Source organism: Neofelis nebulosa, chromosome 15, assembly GCF_028018385.1.
Source record: "Neofelis nebulosa isolate mNeoNeb1 chromosome 15, mNeoNeb1.pri, whole genome shotgun sequence".
Classification (NCBI taxonomy): domain Eukaryota; kingdom Metazoa; phylum Chordata; class Mammalia; order Carnivora; family Felidae; genus Neofelis; species Neofelis nebulosa.
The window spans coordinates 13,177,438-13,197,808 of NC_080796.1; the positions used below are offsets into that span (position 1 = coordinate 13,177,438).

Sequence of the window (20,371 nt, forward strand, 5' to 3'; positions counted from 1 at the left end):
AAATGGATGATCTGTTGTGAATAGAAAGCAATTCATTATAATAAAGGTATATTAATAGAAATGGGTCCAGAATATGGCAAATAAGAATTAAATATCACTCTGGGCACATAAAGGAAAGTCTGTGTAAAAACAAAACAAAACAAACAAAAACACAAGCTAATACTCTGTAGAAAATAAAATCACCTGTATATATTTTGAAGGATTTATTATAGTCTGGATATCCACATTTCAAAAATATAAGCCATAAAATCCTTCTCAACTGTGTCTCAATTTCACTGTCCATACAGCCCCTTATTTCCAGTATGGCATACGGGCTATGAAAGTGCATCTAGGGGCACCTGGGGGGCTCAGTGGGTTAAACGTCCAACACTTGATTCTAGCCCAGATCACGATCTCATGGTTTCGTGAGTTTGAGCCCCTCACTGGGCTCTGCGCTGACCATGCAGAGCCTACTCGGGATTCTCCCTTTTTCTCTGTCCCCACCCCCGCTCGCACTCTCTCTGCCTCTCTCCAAATAAATAAATAAACTTCACAAATAAAAGTGGATCTAAACCTTCAAAAGCTGCTTATTATTACTGTGGCTTATAATCGTTCCATGTGGGCTGTATACATTCTGAACGTGAGCTGCATCCTTCCACGTGGCTCCATGTACACAGACCTGTGCATCTGTAACTTACATGCTGCACATACTGCTCTGATGATACTCTTGATGAGGCTCCTCCCACTCTCCAGGTTCAATCCTGCTGCTGCTTTGTAGCTTTAAAATGCTAATCAGCGTGTCTGAGCATTCAACAGATACAGCAACTTCATCTATTAGACTTGAAAGTACTCCACCCTGTCTACTTAAGAGCATTCTAGAAGCTAGGTGGCAACAGTAATACATTTACTTAATGGTGAAATGTTGTATTAAAATTATAATTGAGAGCCGTAAATATTGAATAGGCATATGTAGTACATTTCTCCAGAGTGGGAATTAAGCATGAAGGTATGTGTCAGGCTGGAATGAAGTGTTAATATAGGGGTACGGTTATGACATTTCGGCTGTGAGTAGAGAAAGTGACGTGTCTCCATGGTTTCTAGCATATAGCCTTGGTATCTAACTGTCACACACACTGAAAATGCAAGGTAGTTATTACTACTATGACATGTTCTATTTGTGTCACACTTCACAGGTTCATAAAGAATTTTAAGTATATATACTCTTATCTTATTGTTACAGAAACCCTGGGAGACACAATATCCTTCTAGAAAGTACACAGTAGGCCTTAGATACACCTAAAGGCTAGACTGTTATTTTGGCCATTTAAATCTGGCCAAATCCTCTCCCTCCCTCACATCTATCCCAGGCTTTAGTGTATCATACTGCCTCAATCAGGAATAATTCACTCTGTTAAAGCAATAGCAATAAAAAACAACTTCAAACAAAAATAGAATATAGCTTCTCATTTTGTGCAATTTTATAACCATGTATTTTAATGCATGAATTAAAAATGCAGAATAAGATTACATACTTTGGCTTTGACATTCAAAATAGACAAATATTACAAAGGACAGCTAGATATATAATTAAGTAAATTCTAAAAATGATAGGATATCAATAGGAGCCTGTAAAAAAAAAAAAAGGCAATTCTTTTCCATATATTGTTCCTTTTTTTATATTTGCTAACAGTTGCAAAGTAAATTTTCCAAACTTTCCTCACTTACATCTTTCAAGCACACAATAGATTTAAAACTCAGGATTCCCTCTGCCTCTTCCTCAGCCAAAATAATCAGAGGAAAGATAATTCCTTTCAATGCTTTACATTATTAGAATGTCTTGCTCAGAATCTATCGACAAAATGTACTACTGAAACGACATTGTGGAGTTAAAACACAGAGACAATGTTCCTTCCTGTCGGGTTGCAGATGTTGAGACTTACCAGAGGGGACACTTTTCGCCTTCTTGATGGAGACACCTCACTTTCCTTAGTTGCTTGTTGGCGCAACAAAGCTTTGAGCTGATTAACTGGAGAGCAAACACAATGGTTTCATCAGCCTTACTGCAGAGGCTTATCATCACCCATCCATGCTTCCATCCACGTAACAAATATTGTTTAAACATGTTATAGGCCTCAAGAACTGTGCCATGGACTGGGGATCCGAAGGCAAACATGAGAAAATCTCTACCACGTAAGAGCTAAGAATCCACCGAGCAAGAGAGATCCACTGACAGATACAAGACGATAGAGTAAGTTCACATGTAGAGCAGCAGCTACACGTAGTGCCATAAGAAGAGGAAGCGCCTAACCATGCCTGTTTTTTTTTAATTTGTTTGTATGTTTATCCATTTTTGAAAGACAGAGAGAGACAGAGCACAAGCAGGGGTGGGGCGGAGAGAGGGGGGCACACAGAATCTGAAGCAGGCTCCAGGCTCTGAGCTGTCGGTACAGAGCCCGACCTGGGGCTCGAACCCACGAACCACGAGATCATGACCTGAGCCGAAGCCGGACACTCAACCGACTGAGCCACCCAGGCGCCCCAATCATGCCTGTTTTTATGGAGGAGCTAACACTGTGAAGGATGAACAGAAGATTACCAAGCAGAAAAGGGTCCGAAAAATCCCACTTGGAGGGCGTGGCCTATGCAAGGGCATAGAAGCAGGGCCAGTAGGTTGGTATGCACTAGAACATGCCTTGCAAGATGGGTGGCTGGGAGGAGGACAGAAAAATGAGGCTGAAGAGGTATCTTGGAGCCTCTTAAGAAAATATTGCTAAGACACACAAAGGAATTGGGACTTCAGCCTATAGGCATCACGAAGTTAAAGGAAAAATATTAAGGAGCGCCTGCATGGCTCAGTCAGTTAAGTGTCTGACTTCGGCTCAGGTCATGATCTCACAGCTGGTGAGTTTGAGCCCCGTGTCGGGCTCTGTGCTGACAGCTCAGAGCCTGGATCCTACTTCGGATTCTGTGTCTCCCTCTCTCTCTGCCCTTCCCCACTGGCACTCTGCCTCAAAAATAAATAAACATTAACAAAATATTAAGCAAGAGGATTATAGTAGTTGGTTTGTGTCTGAGGAAGAAAAGCCTAGCAGTAGAGCAGAGGGTGGACTGGAGTTCTTACTGTACGGGATGTAGAATATTCTCTGTGTGTCATTCAGACCCGGGCTGTTATCCATCCACACTCACCGGCATGGCTGTGTCGCAGTTCATGCCAGGCAGTCCCAGCGTCCTCATTTTCCTCATTTTCCTCATTTTCCACACTGGGACCCGCAGCATCTTCTCCAACGGTGACATCACCTTCTCTCAGGGCACATTTCAGTTGGTGAATGCTTCTATTTGCACGTTCTGCAACAACAGCCAGGTGAGAATCAGGGCCTGGGAAGTCTGCATGCCACCATGCACACTTACCCAAAAAGACGGTTTCTAAAGAAGCAATTGTTTGTCATACTTCATGGAAAAAAAGCAGAGTTTTGTTTCTAGCCTGCTGAAGACAGTGCTAGAGGAAGACAGAGATGAAGTTTATGGGTCAGAGGTTAGACCTGATGATCTCTAAGGTCCCTGACATCTCGGTGGTGGATATTCACTAAGTATAGCTCTACCGCCAAAGAGGATAATGGGAGAGCTCTTCCCCACCCTACAAGCACTAACCCCACCCCAGAAAGTGCTCCCCCCTCCCCTACTGGAGACACTGGGGTGGGTGGGCAGAACCGGCAAGAGGGACTCCACACCAAGTTCCTGCCCAGGGAAGCCCAGTTGCCCTGTGAGCCAGATGTCCCTCCCCAAACAGGAGACAGTTGACTACCCGGCCGCGTTTTGGTCAAGACTGAAATAGGTGATGTGCTCATAGTACCAGCCTCTGCAATACAGTCCTTCTTCTGCCCTGCTTGCTGACCACATACTTGCAGAAAGTGTCGCTTAGTGAACCTTAACACCCCTAGAATTGGAGCTTCAGCTCATTAGCACATACTTAACATTACAGTCTGAAACAAAGTATCTGAAGGCATATTACTGTAGTAGTTCATCTCTACAAATAGCCTCCCACAAATCTAGCCTCATGCCCTTGTCCCCTCCCAGGCTGTAACAGAGTAAGTCAGTGACCTGCACTCGCCAACGGAATGCAAAAGTTACATGAGGCCAGACCAGGCTTCATTTCTGAAATGTCTGGTAGCTTGTTTCCTCCCGCTTGGAATCCATAAGCCACTAAGTAGGAAGTCTGCCTGATGGAGAGATTGTGGAGAGGCCATGTGGAAAGGAGAGGCTCTGAGACTATACAAGGGAAGGAGAGGAGTCCGGCCCCGCTGACCCCAGCAGGGCCTCTAGATGACTCCAGCCCCAGAGGCCATGTAACTGCAATGGCACAAAAGACACCAGAAGAAATGCCCAGCTGAGTCCAGTCAACTCACAGATCCGAGAGATACCCAAATGCCTCCAGTTGTTGCTGCCGGCCATCAGGCCTTACAGTGGTTTGCTACTCAGCAACAGGTAACTAAAGTAATTAGGCAGTGAAATACCTACCCGAAAGCATTTTCAGCAAAGAATCCAAGTCTTACATTGAAAACAGACCTATACTGGGGTGCCTGGGTGGCTCAGTTGGTTAGGCGTCTAACTTCAGCTCAGGTCATGATCTCACAGTTTGTGGGTTTGAGGCCCACATCAGGTTCTGTGCTGTCAGCACAGAGCCTGGAGCCTGCTTCGGATTCTGGGTCTCCCTCTCTCTCTGCCCCTCCCCCACTCACTCACACACGCGCTCTGTCTCAAAAATAAACATTAAAAAAATTTTTTTAAAGACCTCTATTAATGACACTAGTGATGGCATTAATAATAATCCTATCCTACTTTATGGATATTTTTACAGAACAACCGGAGAACCAGGCAATCGATTGGCAATTTCACTAATTAAGGTCCATGTGCTTTCTCCATTTAAACTTGTTGTTTCTGCTAATCTCTTATGATTCAATTCACTGGTTCCAGTCTAGAAACCTTTAACTGTAACAAAAATGTTCCTTGTACATTAGAGCTGGGACCCCGATTTCTGTCACCATTTTCATATTCTGACATTTGTATTTGAAAACTATTTTTTAATTCACTCATTGATTTACCAAACATCTACATATATCTAATATGAAAATTTATGTTAGAAAAAGATGGATTCCCATGCAAATTCACCTACATCTATTATCTATTTCAGATAGATTGCATCTAAACAATCCTCAAGGTCTTCGGAGGAGAGGAGCACCTTGGTGGCTCAGTCAGTTAAGCATCCGACTCTTGATTTCAGCTCAGGTTCTCCCAGTTTGTGAGAACGGAGTGTGCTTGGGATTTTCTCTCTCCCTCTCTCTGCCCCTCCCCTACTCATGGTCTCTGGTGCACACTCTCAAAAATAAATAAATAAGCTTAAAAAACTTAACTACATTGAAAAAAAAAAAAAAACAGATCCTTAGAGGAGATGGTACGTTCCCTAAGAAGGAGCAACTCATAACAATGATGGCCAATGACATTCTTACTCTTCTGATCTAGGCTCTTCTTTGACAACTTAGATCTGTTTCTTCTTGTGGCCTCAGCAGAAAAGCTCCTAATCTTTGCCACCTATATGTGAACTCTAAGAGAGCAACAAAACAACTATCTTTTCATTACCAGCCATGGATGAAAATATATTTACAAACATATTTTCTGCAGGACCTTGAAAAACAGATTTTATTTTCTCCAAGCTCATTGATTTCAAAGTTTAGAACAGAAAAAGTAAGAGAAAAAAAAAATACACTCTGTGTTACAAAATAGCTAACATAGGTTCTTCTCTTAGAGGAACTCATTTTATTTCTTGATTAAACTAAAGAAAACAGGTCTTTCAGGCCAGGGTTCAACAATGAAATTTTATTATTAACTACACAAGAGACTCACTGCATTTATCTCTACGTTTCTCTCCACACACCAATCCTATTTCTGCACAGACCTTTCTGTGACAGGCCATCGGTGCTAAATACTAACTGAGCCTGGCTTCCTCTTACTCATCATGAGTTTAAGAAAAGCCTGGATAAGACACATTACTAGTTTTAGCAAAATAAGAAGTAGCAATAGTTTTCCCATAACTTCAGATTTTCTAAAGAGACTTGTTAATGGAAACGGAAAACCAAAGTGTTACTTGATAAGAAATTTAGTTCACAGAGCTTTAGATTTACACGTGGAATCTATGAATAAAGTACTTATCTTTACTGCATCCATTAGAAAGGAAACAGAGTCTGACTAACACTAAAAGTGTGCTCTGTCGGGGGCATGTGGGTGGCTCAGTCAGTTAAGCATTCAACTCCTGATTGCGGCTCAGGTAATGATCCCAGGGTCACGGGATTGAGCCTCACGTCAGGCTCTGTGTTGAGCGTGGAGCCTCCTTAAGATTCTTTCTCCCTTTCTCTCTGCCCCTCCCCAACCCCTCAAAGAAAAGTGTGCTCTGTGGAGCTAAGAAATGATTTCACTTCTAAGATAAAGAATAATTATTTATTTATACATAATTTGACTAAAAACTAATAAGCTACATTAGGAAAAAGAAAGGAAATCTGGAACAATTTTGCAGTTGAAACTCTATACGTAGAGTTCTTGTAATCAGATTACAAGGGCAGTAGAGTTTCATGAGCTCTTTTAATCCCTTTCCCAATTTTCTTCTTTAATCTTTTAGAATTTATAATATTCAAAGACTACATGTTAAAATTATGCTATGAAAATAGTTATTAGTGAAATAGTGAGATACTGAAACCAATAACTATCCTGAAGAAAAGTGATATCCAAAACACGGTTTGGGTTTTTTTGTGGTATTTTTTGTGTTTGTTTGTTTGTTTTGCAATTACTGACTTCAATTATTAGGATCAGAGAGGAAGAGAAGGAATTAGCAAGAACTGCATCCTAAAACTAAAACTAAGGAGGTGACAGTTTTAAGTCATTTCAATACTACATTTCAAAACATGTGAAATGCTCTTCAATATATACACAGCAATGATAATTATACAGTGTAACAGACAAACCGAGTCAGTCCTGAGGAAGAATAATGCTTAGATGACTTAAAACAAATGAAACCCTATTGCTTTTCGGCTGGAACCAATGTAACTGAAGGCCCCAGAATCCTTACAAGGAACACTACTCCCCACGTGCAGTTATCTGCTACCCACCACATTAGACAGGAGGCGCCAGTTATCACTTCCTGTCCCATTACTATTGGGCACAACTTTATCTATCTATAACCGAGAGACAGAAAGAATACTCCTTTCCTCTTCTCTCCAGAGAGGACAGGAAGAGTATTTCACGCTGCATCCTGATTTCAACGCACCAGCCATGCATTGAAAATAAACTTAATTATGAAGACAAACACAAACAGGACCTCTGAGTCCTACAGAGTCACGTGAACATAAAGGTAAGTAAATAGTATTTCTGGGGGTGCACTGTCCAAACATCAATCTGTACAAAGAGCCCCAAAAGTGAATGAGCTGCTGACTGTTGGCCAATTTCAGTCTGTCTTCATCATTCTAGTAATCCAGTTCCCTCCCGGCTCACCATCAGGTCTCTCTTCACCAAGACAAAGGAGTCCCAGGCTAGGAAGGATCATCACTTGTAGACCCACCATGAATTATTAATGTCTGCCTTATCCATCTGCACAGGGAGATGTGAACAAGAAGTACTCCAGTGACAGGGAGGGGGGACCGCACCCTGGGTAGTGCCCAGCTGTCTCTCAGAAACCATGCAACGGACCAGAGCTCCCTGGGACTTGAGATGCACTGCACTCCTCTAAACAAGCTCAGACCAGGGCAGACAAGCAGAAAAACGAAACCACAGCGAGATAAGAGATACGTCTGTCTGTCCACCCTTGACTGGGCCTCAGCTCGTTCAGAAGATTGTGGTCACTGTTCACCTGGGGACTGACAGGTAGGGCAACCAAGATAAGAACTGCATAATCCGAAGTCAGGCAGAGCCAGATCTGGAAATGGCAATTATGATAGTTAAAGGGATTAAAAGAAGTACCCAGAAACTACAAGATCGAAAAGAAAATACTGTCATAAAAGACTCTAATAGCTGAAAAATGTGAAGCGGTTGGCACCGGGAGTGAAAGATAATCTGAATAAGAATGTCAGCATCTTAAGAAAGCAGTGTCTGGAAGATCATGAAGGATATGTGGATGTTGGCAAATCAAGGAGACTGGCTATCTACATAATGGGGGATATGCCAGGTATGATTTGGGGCACCACCTGGGAGGATTTATGCACCCATCACTTTCCACTGATAAGGAAGTCATCCTAGCCAGACTGGCAGATTGCACAACCGATACAACCTGTATCCTTGATGGTAATTACTCTCAAGAACGACTCTTGGGGAGCCTGGGTGGCTCAGTCAGTTAAGCGTCCGACTTCGGCTCAGGTCATGATCTCACGGTCCGTGAGTTCGAGCTCCGCGTCGGGCTCTGTGCTGACAGCTCAGAGCCTGGAGCCTGTTTCAGATTCTGTGTCTCCCTCTCTCTGACCCTTCCCCATTCATGCTCTGTCTCTCTCTGTCTCAAAAATAAATAAACGTTAAAAAAAAAAAAGAATGACTCTTGGGGTGCCTGGGTGGCTCAGTCGGTTGAGCGTCCGACTTCAGCTCAGGTCACAATCTCACAGTTTGTGAGTTTGAGCCCCACATTGGGCTCTGTGCAGACAGCTCAGAGCCTGGAGCCTGCTTCGGATTCTGTGTCTCCCTCTCTCTCTATCCCTTCCCTACTCTCACTCCATCTCTCTCTCTCAAAAATAAATAAATGTTAAAAAATTAAAAAAAAAAAAAAAAGAATGATTCTCGAGGAACAAAGGCTAAGAGCAAGGCCTTGCTACTTCTAGGTCACAGTATCTCAATCCGGCACTTCTGACGTCTGCACCTGATACCTCTCTGTTGTAAGGGCCTGTGTTGTGCATACTTAGCAGTCTCCCTGGCCTCTACCCACCAGCTGCCAGTCGAAATTAACCCCCCAACCATCACCAGGTGTGACAACCAAAAATGTCTCCATCCATTACCAAATGTCCCCTGGGTGGAAAAAATCACCCCTGGTTGAGAACCAGTGGTTTAGAGCAATAAAACAGGATAGCCACTGTTCAATTCCGAGGAGAGACTTCCCACATTACGACATGGTAACTACAGTCACCTGTTAATGAAAAACGGGCAGGACAGTGAGCAATTCAGCCACAGTAGTGGTGGTGGACAGTGCCCAACCTACAATCTATCACAGCCACGATGGGGCACCTCTGATCCAGGTGTCAGGAGAAAGCGTTATACCTACTATAACTGAGAACTTGAAATTCGTATTTTAGCTTCATATTGTTTCAAGACTTAACACATGAAGCAATAGTTACACCTCAGAGCCATTTTTCAGAGCCACCTTGGGTGATCATTCCTGTAAATATTCTAGTGGGCTTTGAAGAAGACCCTCCTCCCCATCAAGGTTGCTTTGGCAAGTACACAAGTACATTTCAAGCTACTTTCTCTACCATTTGACCTTGACAGGACTATCACTAAATGAAAAGGTAGAAAACCTCAGCACACACTGGGGAAGTGATGAGAGCATAAGTTTGTAAACATCCCAAGAGAAAATATAATTATTCTCAGTTTCTCAATAGTTTGAGAGTAACTTAATCTCTTTTTCTGACCAAGAACATGTGAAAATGCCTGTACAATTTCATAACGCTCAGCATTATTTTGGTTCTAGATAATTCCAGGGATGACTCTTTACTTGTAAAACAGGTTTTTGCTGGCTTTTCTTTTTTGGCTGCTAAGTCCCATCTTTTGCCTATTTTATCTCATCAGTAGTATGGATGAGATACTGGCTTTTGTTATTGTGGTAGAAGAAATGGTCATAAAAGTTAAAAGTGTTAAGAAAAGCCATTAGAGGGGCGCCTGGGTGGCTCAGTCGGTTAAGCGTCTGACTTCAGCTCAGGTCACGATCTCTCGGTCCGTGAGTTTGAGCCCCGTGTCTGGCTCTGGGCTGATGGCTCAGAGCCTGGAGCCTGCTTCCGATTCTGTGTCTTCCTCTCTCTCTGCCCCTCCCCCGTTCATGCTCTGTCTCTCTCTGTCCCAAAAATAAATAAACGTTAAAAAAAAAAAAAATTTAAAAAAAGAAAAGCCATTAGAGCACATAAAACAAAAAAATGAATACATTTAATTTAAATTTTATCAGCCCCAAAAAGAAACTCAAATGTTTACAAATTTCATTTGCATTACCAATCCTTACTTATTACTAGCCAAACCATTCCATACCTCTAATTTTGAGAAAAGAGAGCTGTTTCAGTCTGCAGTGAAATACCAGAATAATTTTTCCATTCGTAATGAATGTTTCTGGGGCCTTTATTACATTGGTCTCAATGAGGCTAATAGTAAAGCAAACAAATAATCAAACACTAGCTGTGGAGAGAGAGAGAGAGAGAGAGGGAGCGAGACAGCGTATATACAGCAAACATGGCAAAGAATATAAAAATATGCAGAAAACAGTTAAGAAAAGCAAAAACAAAAAGAAGAAATATAAGTTTCATGAGTAAGACTGAGAAAAGGAAGAACTTGACTTAAGTTCCACACATGTTAAGTTTGTGCAAGGTCCAGATGATATCACAGCTGGCTAATTCAGTGACCAAAGTATTGGCAAGTTAAGATTAACACAGGCCTTCTACAGATGTGAGCCCTTCCCTGGAAGGAAAAAAAAAAAAAAATTATAGAATCTGTGGGGATGTGCCAATCATACATATAAGTAAAACATAGAATATCAACGTTATCTTCAGTTTTCTCAAACTAGATCAATTTACAGAGAAAAGAATCACCCTCCCCCTCAAATTATGTATTTTCTTCCCATATTCAACTTCTCATGTTCTATGGGCCTAGTTCCACTCTAGCTCTCATTTTTATAAGAGAGACACATAACCTTTTATCATGCGCATGGGGCCAATCAGTGTTGATGGAAGGGATGTTAGAAACCCAGGGGTCTGAGAGAAGTGCCTGGAGGAGGAACCGGCTCTCAGATGTGTTCTGCTTGGCCAGCACAGTGTGGAAGGGAGAAGAAAAGGAAAGAAATTCCAATGTTTTTAGAAAAAAGCATAAGCTGCCCAATTTGGCCATAAGCCTCACCATTCCCTAGTGTCTTCCACGAGGCCATCACACATTTTGTCACCTGCTTGGGTCCTAAAGGCAGTAATTCTGCCACCTCGTCCAAATGTTTCACTTTACTGACAAGGAAACAAGAATCCAAGAACAGTTTACTGACTGCCTCAGGTGACACCGATAGTTATTGGCAAAACCATAGTAAGATTTCAGTGACCCGGCTCCTGCTTCCACATTCTCCTCTGACTCCACTATACTCTTACGCAAATTTAATCTAGAGCCCAGAATGCCACCATGTTGAAAGAAAATGAGGAACCAGTATCTAAAATGCTGGTTAATGGCTAAAATATGGAAAATGTTGTATTCTTGTCACAGTTCAAGTTTGTTCCATATTTCTTTATGCTCACCTAACCAAAGGTGGTCAGGACCTACGTGAATAGGTGAGTCATGAACGCAGTGCTGTTGACACAACTGTACCCACAGCTAACACTGCAGCAATGGACTAGACATCATTGTGTTATTAAGGCTGGGACACTGCTCTTCTAACAAGTTCTCTCCTTCTTTCCATTACCATAGCACTACATTCAGGGTACAGGACTGAAAACAGCCTGGATTCCCTGTTAAATTGGTTTTTCTGACCCTTTCTTGGCTACATACTAGTTATTTTATATCCTTGTGGCCTTGTACAATGAGAGATTTCAATCAGATTTCAATGAGAGAAGAGCTATATGCTACTCTCCGCAGTTCCCAAGACAATCCTCAGTCCTTCTGTAGGTCTTGAATGCTAGCTGCCTATATTAACCACAAAGGGGATGAACACCTAGCCATACTGCCAGGTGACCTCCCAAGTCACTTTCACTTCTGTATTAAGCTCTGTGATTCTCAGGGTACATGGGATATGTCCACTTTTCCCCACTCTGGAGACTTTCAGATCACCTACTGTGAAGCAATCATATTACAGATCTGAGGGGTAATGAGGCCTTCTAGTTTTTCTGTCAGAATGCTTACTTTGAAGAACAGTCACTAAATCTCTCTAACTTCTTGCAGTGGTGGCACAGACAGACAAGCCAAAGCCAGAGATCCCTTTAGAGAGGATAAAGAGGGGTCACATCTGGGAAGCCTAAGGAAAAGGATGAGGGGAGTGTGGAGTCTGCAAACAGGTTCCCTCCTTCCATGGCTGCTCTAAGATCACAGGTCAAGGACAGGCAAGAATCCCACTCAAGATTCATAAGAAAGAAAGCAGGTTGACTCTGCCTTTCAAATGAGAACTTCAAATTCTTAATATACTATAATAGTCCCTAAAATTACATTTAAAGCAAAGAACTGAGGAAAAGCTATGAAAATGAGGGATTATCATAGAAAATTGTGAAAGCATTTTGCGTTTTTATATGGCTACTTCCTGGCTGAATATAATTGAATGGGTATTAATAACAATTACATGTACAGTTATTTAGGAACCAGAGAAATAACATGTGAGGAAGGACCAAGAATGCTTATGAGCCTTTCTTTAAGCACAAACCAGGCAAAACATTTTGGGGACATAATAGCAGATAAACAAAGACAAACAAAGCAAGAAAACCAAAACAAAATGAGACAGAAGTACTTAAAATTACCTTTTATCTGATTGTATAGTAACAGAATTCTCAAGTTATTAAGCACAAACACTGAAAATAATGAAGTTCCACGTGTAAAATAATGCCACTGTACTTTGTTTATTCAGAAGCACGAATTTTTATATGTGTGAAGCAAAGAACTTCTATATGTGTTTTAACTCGGTTGTTTCTTTCCATGTGCTATAATTTTTTTAAAGTTTATTTATTTTGGGGGTGGGAGCAGAAAGAGACAGAGAGAGAGAATCCCAAGTAGGCACTGTGCTGTCAGCAGAGAGCCCAACACAGGGCTGTGAGATGATGACTTGAGCCAAAATCAAGAGTCGGATACTTAACTGTCTGAGACACCCAGGTGCCCCCATAAGCTGTTATATAAACCAAATAAACATAAAAGTTAAAATGCTACTAAATAAATAATAAAATAAGTCATGGAAACCCAGGAAAAATTTCAGGATCCATTTCCTGATTTGTTGTTAAAACCATCACTTAAAAAAAACCTTTAATTTTTTTCTCTTCTTTATGTTTGCTTCTGATTATAAATGTTCTTTACTATCACACTACATTCATAATTTATCTCTAAATGTATCATCTTTGAATGAAAACTCTCCACTCTATATAATTACTGAAAGCAGTATTAGTTTGAAATTAACTTTATTGCATTAAAATGCCTAAAATTAAGCCCCCAATGCTTACATAAAGGTTCAAAACAAGGCAAGAGGAAGAGCAGCATTAGCAGAAACTTATAACAGAAAACAAATTGTTTTCACCAACCTCAAAAAATCACTCATTATCATTGTGCACAGTACTTTTCTTGCTTTCAAATGAGAAGTTAAAAGTAGTTATTTCTGTATCTAACAGCTCTTGAAATACCAGTAGGCTGATGAAAACATTCATCAAGACCAATTATTTTACTCATGCAGTTTGAGCATGAAGAATATTGACAGTTTGTAACACGTTGACAGATGGAAACAATACATAATAACCCTTACAAAATCTAGAGTTACTAGAAGGTAAACTTTCTAGTCTCTTCGAAAAATCTTCACTTTGCTGCAAGTCCCAATTATAAATAGCAGCTGACATTTAATGAGTGCTTATGTGCCAAGCAGTGATTTTTACCCTTATTCTCTGTCATAGTATCTGTCATTATTTTATTTATTGTTTTTTCCTCCCACTAATCCAGAGGCTCCATGGGGACAGGGACTCTGTCTACTTCTTTATTGTATCCCCATTGCTAGTATGCCTTACATATAGTAGGCACTGAATTGTTAAATGACTCATTGTTCTAAACACTTTAACTTTTTAAAACTATCGGTCATGGCCTAGAGTGTTAAGAAAATGCAAAAGAATAAGTGGAATGTATTACATTTAGTAGAATATTCTTCAATGAAACTTTTACATGTATATGTCATATCTGTGTAACAGTAAAAAAGAAAAAGGCTGAAAATCACTGCTTTACGTGGATTATTTCATTTGCTCCTCACAGTAACCCTGTAGACAATACCATAACTTCTACTTTAAAATAACAGAACTGAGGTTTCAAGATGGCATATATGATGCCCATGATGATAGAGCTATCTACAAGTAAGAACATCATTTCTATAAAGACTCACTCACAGGGTACCATACTAAGAAAACCTGAATTAACTAAGCAAGGTTTCAGTAATAGTAATTGTGACATGATTAATAAAGAAAAAAAAAAGCTTTTAAGGGAGCCAGTCCTGACTGAATTTAATATCTGGCTTAGCCACTAACCAGTTATGTGGACTTTGGACGAACTTAATCTCTTTGCACCTAGATTTCCCCATGTGTAAAAGAGGGGTATTCATCAAGTTGTTAAGTTTTAAATGACTTGATGTATGTAAATAGTTTAGACCACTAAATAGAAACTGTTCTGATTAAAATAATTAGTATTTCCTTTTTCTTGGTCCGAAAAATTACATTCAACCCATTGCACTACAGTTGGAATGTGTAAAAAATGTGAATAAGGAATTTACTGGATTAAAGAGCAAAGCATGGGAACTGGGCAAGTTTGGAATAGAGCCACCCAAGAGGTTCTGCTGGACTTGGGTGAGAAAGATGCTAAGTCAAGCTCAGGGAAGTTGGTCCAGGTAACTATGGGAATCAAGGGAAACAACACTGCTTAACTGTAAAAACAAACACAAACGACTTCATCTTCCCTCAAGGATCACAGCAACATCCATCTTCCTCTGCATATTGGCTGGGGCCAATCCAAGGTGTCAGGAAATGCACCTGGGCCAGCTCCCGCCCAATAGGGCCTGGTACCAAGGGGCTAGGGCGCAGAGGTTCGGCGCAACTCACCCCGGAGACTCCGTTGATACTGCCCTAGAATCTCCTCCAGGGTAGAGTTCTCCGGGGACTTCGCCATGCACAGACTCGGGGCCCAGAGATGGGAGTTACGTAGGGAAATGTCCGATGTCGCCCTTCGGGGAACCAGAGGCCTTGGCGCCGGAGTAGCACCCGCCAGCTTCCTGCCGCTGCTGTCACTGGGGAGCATGGAATCCCGGTCGGAGCTCGCTGGGGGCCCTTCCCACCCATTCGCCCTCATGGTTGATTTCGGGAGTTGTAGTCCGCAGACTGCGGGCCTGCAGTCACGAGGCTCCTAAAAGGCCCTTCCAACTGAACTACAATTCCCAGAGGTCATTGCGCCTCAAGGTTTGGCGGTTTGGCAGCCAGATCCGGTTGCCAAGAGACTGCCTGGAGGCTCCGCCCTTTTTCTGTAGCGCAGCCTGGCTCAGTCCTGCCTTTATCCCATCCTGCTGTTTGGACCACCCAATCGACAGAAAGAGCTCACTGAAGGTCTTGACTCTTCTAAATTTGCTGGCTTGCAGTTGGTCCTTGAAATTTCTCAAGGACACAAATAACAAGTTCTACACCCTTCAGCCGCGACATCTGCCAAAATGGCCAAATACATTCTCAAGAAAAAGAAGCTTTATATCTTCGAAACAGCCTAGATTGTGAAAGCGGCTGACACTACAATTCCTAGCATGCCCCGCAACCCGACCTCCACTTGGAGTTGGCGCACTGCCCTCTGGGAACTGTAGTCCTTTTTAGTTGCGGTCCCGGCCTTACACCAGGGTCCTCTTCATTGTTCAAGCTGGTTTTTTGGAGCACGCGTGCGCAGTAGGCAGCTGGAGAAGCCTTTGGGTGAGACCCTCCACACAGCCCCTTTTCATTGTCTGCGTTTGGCGCCTGCGCAGTAAGAGATCGTTGGGACGGCCGGAGGAGGGGATAGGGCCGGGCTCCTCGCCCTTTCCCCAGGCGCCTGCGCACTGGGCGGCCGCTCTCTGCCGTTACCGCTATGTGTGGGGCGTGTGTGGAATAACGTTATTGCCCAGCGGAGCTCAGGGCCGGGAACTCGACCGCAGCGGCAGCGACGACGACGACAGCGGCGACGACGACGACGGGGTGGGGGGAGGACGGCGTGCGAGAGACTCACGGGACGCGACGCGCCCCGCCTCCCCCGTCCGGTCCCTCTCTCAGCGGTGAGGGGTAAGTGATGCGCTCAGCGGCTCGGCTGAGGCGCTGCCGATGCCGCCGCCGCCGCTTCCCCACATCCTCCGGGGTTTGCAGCGGGAGCTCGGGGCGCGGCCCGCGGTGGCCGGGGTGGCTTCCCCGCGGCTCCGCACGGCGCCGCCACCCCCTCCCTTCCCCTCCCCTCCCCCACCCTGCCCCCAGCCCCACCCGCCGTCCCTCCGGGCCCGCGGCCGCCGCCTCTTCCCGAGGACGTCTTGAATCGTTTTCAGCCCTCTCTCGGCTTTGTGCAGCCCTCCCCCCTGCGTCGTAGCAGTTTGCTAGGGGTGCGGGCGGAGCATCGGAGGGAATGGCTGTGCTGCCGCCGGGGCAGGGATTTTTCCCCCCCGCCCCGATCCGAGCAGCTAACAGTGCCGGCCTTTTCTGTGAGGTTGGTCTGGCGATGTGGGGCGGTTTGGGGGAGGTCAGGCGAGGAGCCCTCCGGACGCGGCTGGAGGGCGTGGAAGACGTGGAGTCACGCACCCTGCCAGGCGACTGCACCCGCGCTGGCTCTGGCTCTGTAGTAAACCCGGGGGAGGAGAGAGTGACTTCCTGTCGGCTTCATTGTCCTAAGATTCAAATGTGGGGTTTGGGTATGCTTCCCGTCATTTTATGCATAACACAGGGCGGGAAGACGTGGGATTTGTATCCTAAGTTATAAAAACTCTGGGTTTTTTTTTTGGGGGGGGGTGGTGTTTAGCAGAGTTTTATTTATTTGAAGAATATAAGCCCCTGGAAGACAGGGACGGTGCCTGTCCAAGCATTGCCAAGGTGATAAATATAAAATTACCAGATGGCGAGGAAGAGTGGACTTAGAAAGGGCCTGACGACGAGGCTGTTGTGTAGCAGGGAAATGAACCAGCAGAATTGTTTTTTCGATGGGTGGGTAACGCATTCACGTTCCTAAGGGAATAGATGAGGCTTCATCTTTCCGTTTTGTTTTTTGAGCAGTCAAGACAAAAAATAGGCCTGCTACCTTTCTGTTCCTGATTTTATTGATAAATACTTTTATTCCCTTAATGAAAATTCACTCGTTTGGGAAAAATGTAGTGAGGCAGATGATAGGTGATTGAAAATGCATCTTTTAAAATGATTTGATCTTAAGCTTTCATTGCTTACAACCGTTTGCTGGCGTTAAAACCAGGGGAAGAAAGAATGAAGCAGGATGGGGAGGAGCAGGTGGAGGAATAATGGGAGAGGAGAGTCTTACATTGTGAGTACTCTATCTAAATCTTCAATGATACAACCCTAGCTGGACATGCTTCAGAAATTTAGTAATTCAGCTCTGGAAATACTACATTGCAAGGGACAAATAATTTTGTATTTTTCTGCCGTTATTTTTGAAAAACTAAAACCAGGGCTGTTTTTCATCCTTCCTAACTTCGTAGATACGGTAGAATTTTGATGTTTTAAAACTCAATCTAAGTGCACTTGACACAGAGGAGGACCCTAAAACTTGGGAAGTTCACTGATTTGTCTGTCCAAGCCTAACTGCTAATGAAAGGGCAGAGCCAAACCAAGATCTGTGCCTGCAGAGTGCTCTTTCAGTTTTGTCCCTTAGTCTGCCTACCCTGTGAAAATTTGTGGAAAGCTTCTCTACAGCTCCTTGAGTTGTCTTTGACAATCAAGTTCATTGATACCCTAGTTTGTATTAATCTTGTCCTTTTCTTTGTGATGTAAAAATAGTAATTCTGCTGAAGTGGAGCTTTAGTTTTATAAATTAACTTATGATGTAAGGAAAGATGCCCTACCAGGGGGTTTTCATAAAAACAAACTCTTGGAAGCTTTTCCCTACTACTTGTTAGTAACCATATTTTAATAGCATTTCCTAACATTCAGTATTAGTTGATAGCGTAATCAACTCTGTAAGCTGTTAAAAATAAAATTGCCAGGTAACAAGAACCTGTGAAGTTCATTTTTCTCTTCTATTAATGAATTATATTATTTTCAACTTGCCTTTTGAGAAAAAATCTTTGTTGAACTTTTTAATCAAAATTAAATTTATGTGTTTTCATTGAGCTGGTTTTCACACAAAGTGCTCTTTTGCTTTATAAACTTTTAAATTTTACATTGCATTTCAACAGACTTTTAAAAAAGAATTTAGTAATATGCCTTTTAAATTTTAGCTTACTTAAAAGTAATCTATTGTTAAATGCAGCACGGGGAATTATATTAAGTCAAACTTTAAATGTATTTTACTGGTAAATTTCGCTGTTGTCAATTACTTTGTATGGAAATAAATAACCATCTGTGTTTTCTATCTTAGCATTAAAATAATGAAATTTATGCTACAAAATTATACATTATGCCCATTGATGCAGATATCGAAGTGTATTTAAAAATCCTATGCTTAGTGATCTATTTTCTTTATTTCAAGTATCTGTTTCCTTTTATCACTGAAGAAAAAACTAGTTTTATTGTTGCACCTGATAGCAATCAGATATCATTCATCTAGTACTCAGCACTGTATGTTTAACCTTGTTAACATGTTTTTTTATTCAACAAAATTCTCCTGTAAAATAATTTTTACTATTTTAATTAATGAATGATTTTCTCAAATGAATGATTTTGTTCTCTATCATGAACATTGGGGTTTCAAGGAGTGTCCTAATAAATACTTAACAGACAGCAGTGTACTAAATTGCCAGCTAAAATATCTGTACAGTTACAAATTATTATGGAAGTGTAAGTATAACAAAAGAGCAATTAGATGCCATCTGAAAAATCCTTGGTGGGTAGGTAATATTGAGAACATCACGTGTTGATGTGTTTCAGTAAGAATAATGAGTTTCTTATGGAGAGAAACCTCAGACCATCTTTATTTCATAAACTTCGGTTAATAACCAAGATTTCTAGTAATCAACTACCCTTGTTGAAGTGGGATTTAATTTATTGACTCAAATATTTCTTGAGGGAAGTGCTCAGCAATGAGTTAGTCGCTGTGGGCAATACAAAAGAATAAGAAGACATCTGTTTGGTAGTAGAGTTGATTAAACTAGGTAGATATATAGTCTAACTGAAATGATTATGCAACAGTATATCTATTTTGTAAAAAAATGTTTTGGCTAAAATGAATGATATGGTCAATGTATACCAATGATAAAGCCCTCTTTTATGTCAAACAAAGGTAGAGAGGAAACAAACAAAAGCAAAGCTAAAGAAAACCTTACAAAAATTACTTCAATCCATATAGAGATTGTACAGGACATGGCAGTGGAAAGAATCTCAAGCGTGCATTGCTTAGGTTTGAGAAACAGAATATGAAACATAGCAGAGAATAAGTCATTATTTGAGTATATCAGTAAGAAATAATGTAGAAGACATTACCCTTTGGGACATGATATTTGTTGAATAAATGACAACAACCTACCATGTATTGAGACCTACTAACTGCCAGGCGGCAGGTGTGTGTATGTGTATGTAATTAATGCAAGAGTCTTGTATATAAGGTATAATTTTACACATTTAAATCTGAGAATATTTGAAACCCAGAGTTAGTGATAATTTTGCCTCTGTGTCACACATTACTAAGTGGTAGAGCCTATAACTGAACCTATGTCTTTTTAACAAAAGCCTAGATTTCCACTCATTCTTTTTGGTAAATTAAAAAAGCAAAATTTACTCTTTTCTGATTCACAAATTTTTAGAATTAGAGGAGACTTTAGAGTCATCTGGTACAGTGTACCTCCTACTACAAATATCTCTGAGACTTTTATTGAGTCAGCTTCTCCAAGAACAACACTTTCACGAACAATGAGGCATAGGATGTCTCATTTAGCTTTTGGAAAGAGTAATAGGAAGGTCTTAATTAGAGCCGGTATCTGCTTTCCTGTGTAACTTCTCCTCATTGGTTGTAGTTTTGTCTTAAGTGTAGGCCACAGTAAGGTTTTTCTCTACCAGGTCTTCTCTTTTCTTGTTAAATACTACAACCCTAACAACTTCATGTGATGCTGTTCCCTCTACCTTTCTCATCTCTGTCAACTACATTCAGTTTTGTTGATGCTGTTCTTTTTGTTCCGATCTTGTTTTTATATTTAGTTCTCCAGCTATGGTCTAAAAACAGTGTAGTGAAATTATCCCTTTCTTTAATTCAAGCTATACGCTTGTGTTTACAGTCTAAAATTGTGTTAACTGTTTAATAACCTTTGCTACTTCTAAGCAAA

At 41.7% G+C, this 20,371-nt stretch overlaps 2 protein-coding genes across 22 annotated transcripts in view; one reads left to right on the forward strand and one right to left on the reverse strand.

The window, feature by feature from the left end:
- SDCCAG8 (SHH signaling and ciliogenesis regulator SDCCAG8) overlaps positions 1-15,381 on the reverse strand; it is a 248,601-nt gene extending 233,220 nt beyond the window's left edge. For all 12 annotated transcript variants that reach the window (XR_009254275.1, XR_009254277.1, XM_058701165.1 and 9 more), the window contains exons 1-3: positions 14,997-15,381; positions 3,166-3,324; positions 1,920-2,005 (exon numbers count right to left, since the gene is read on the reverse strand). Coding sequence is in view for 10 of the 12 variants with exons in the window: in XM_058701165.1 (XP_058557148.1) it covers positions 1,920-2,005; positions 3,166-3,324; positions 14,997-15,243 (492 nt within the window). In the remaining 2 variants the exon portion in view is untranslated. The remainder of the gene's footprint in view (positions 1-1,919; positions 2,006-3,165; positions 3,325-14,996) is intronic.
- A 589-nt stretch (positions 15,382-15,970) lies between these two features.
- CEP170 (centrosomal protein 170) overlaps positions 15,971-20,371 on the forward strand; it is a 125,302-nt gene continuing 120,901 nt past the window's right edge. For 3 of the 10 annotated variants that reach the window (XM_058701150.1, XM_058701155.1, XM_058701158.1), the window contains exon 1: positions 15,973-16,187. The gene's annotated coding sequence lies outside the window, so the exon portion shown is untranslated. Of the gene's footprint in view, positions 16,188-16,388; positions 16,600-20,371 lie in introns of those variants that run through there. The other 7 variants (XM_058701157.1, XM_058701152.1, XM_058701159.1 and 4 more) reach the window with 4 other exon arrangements.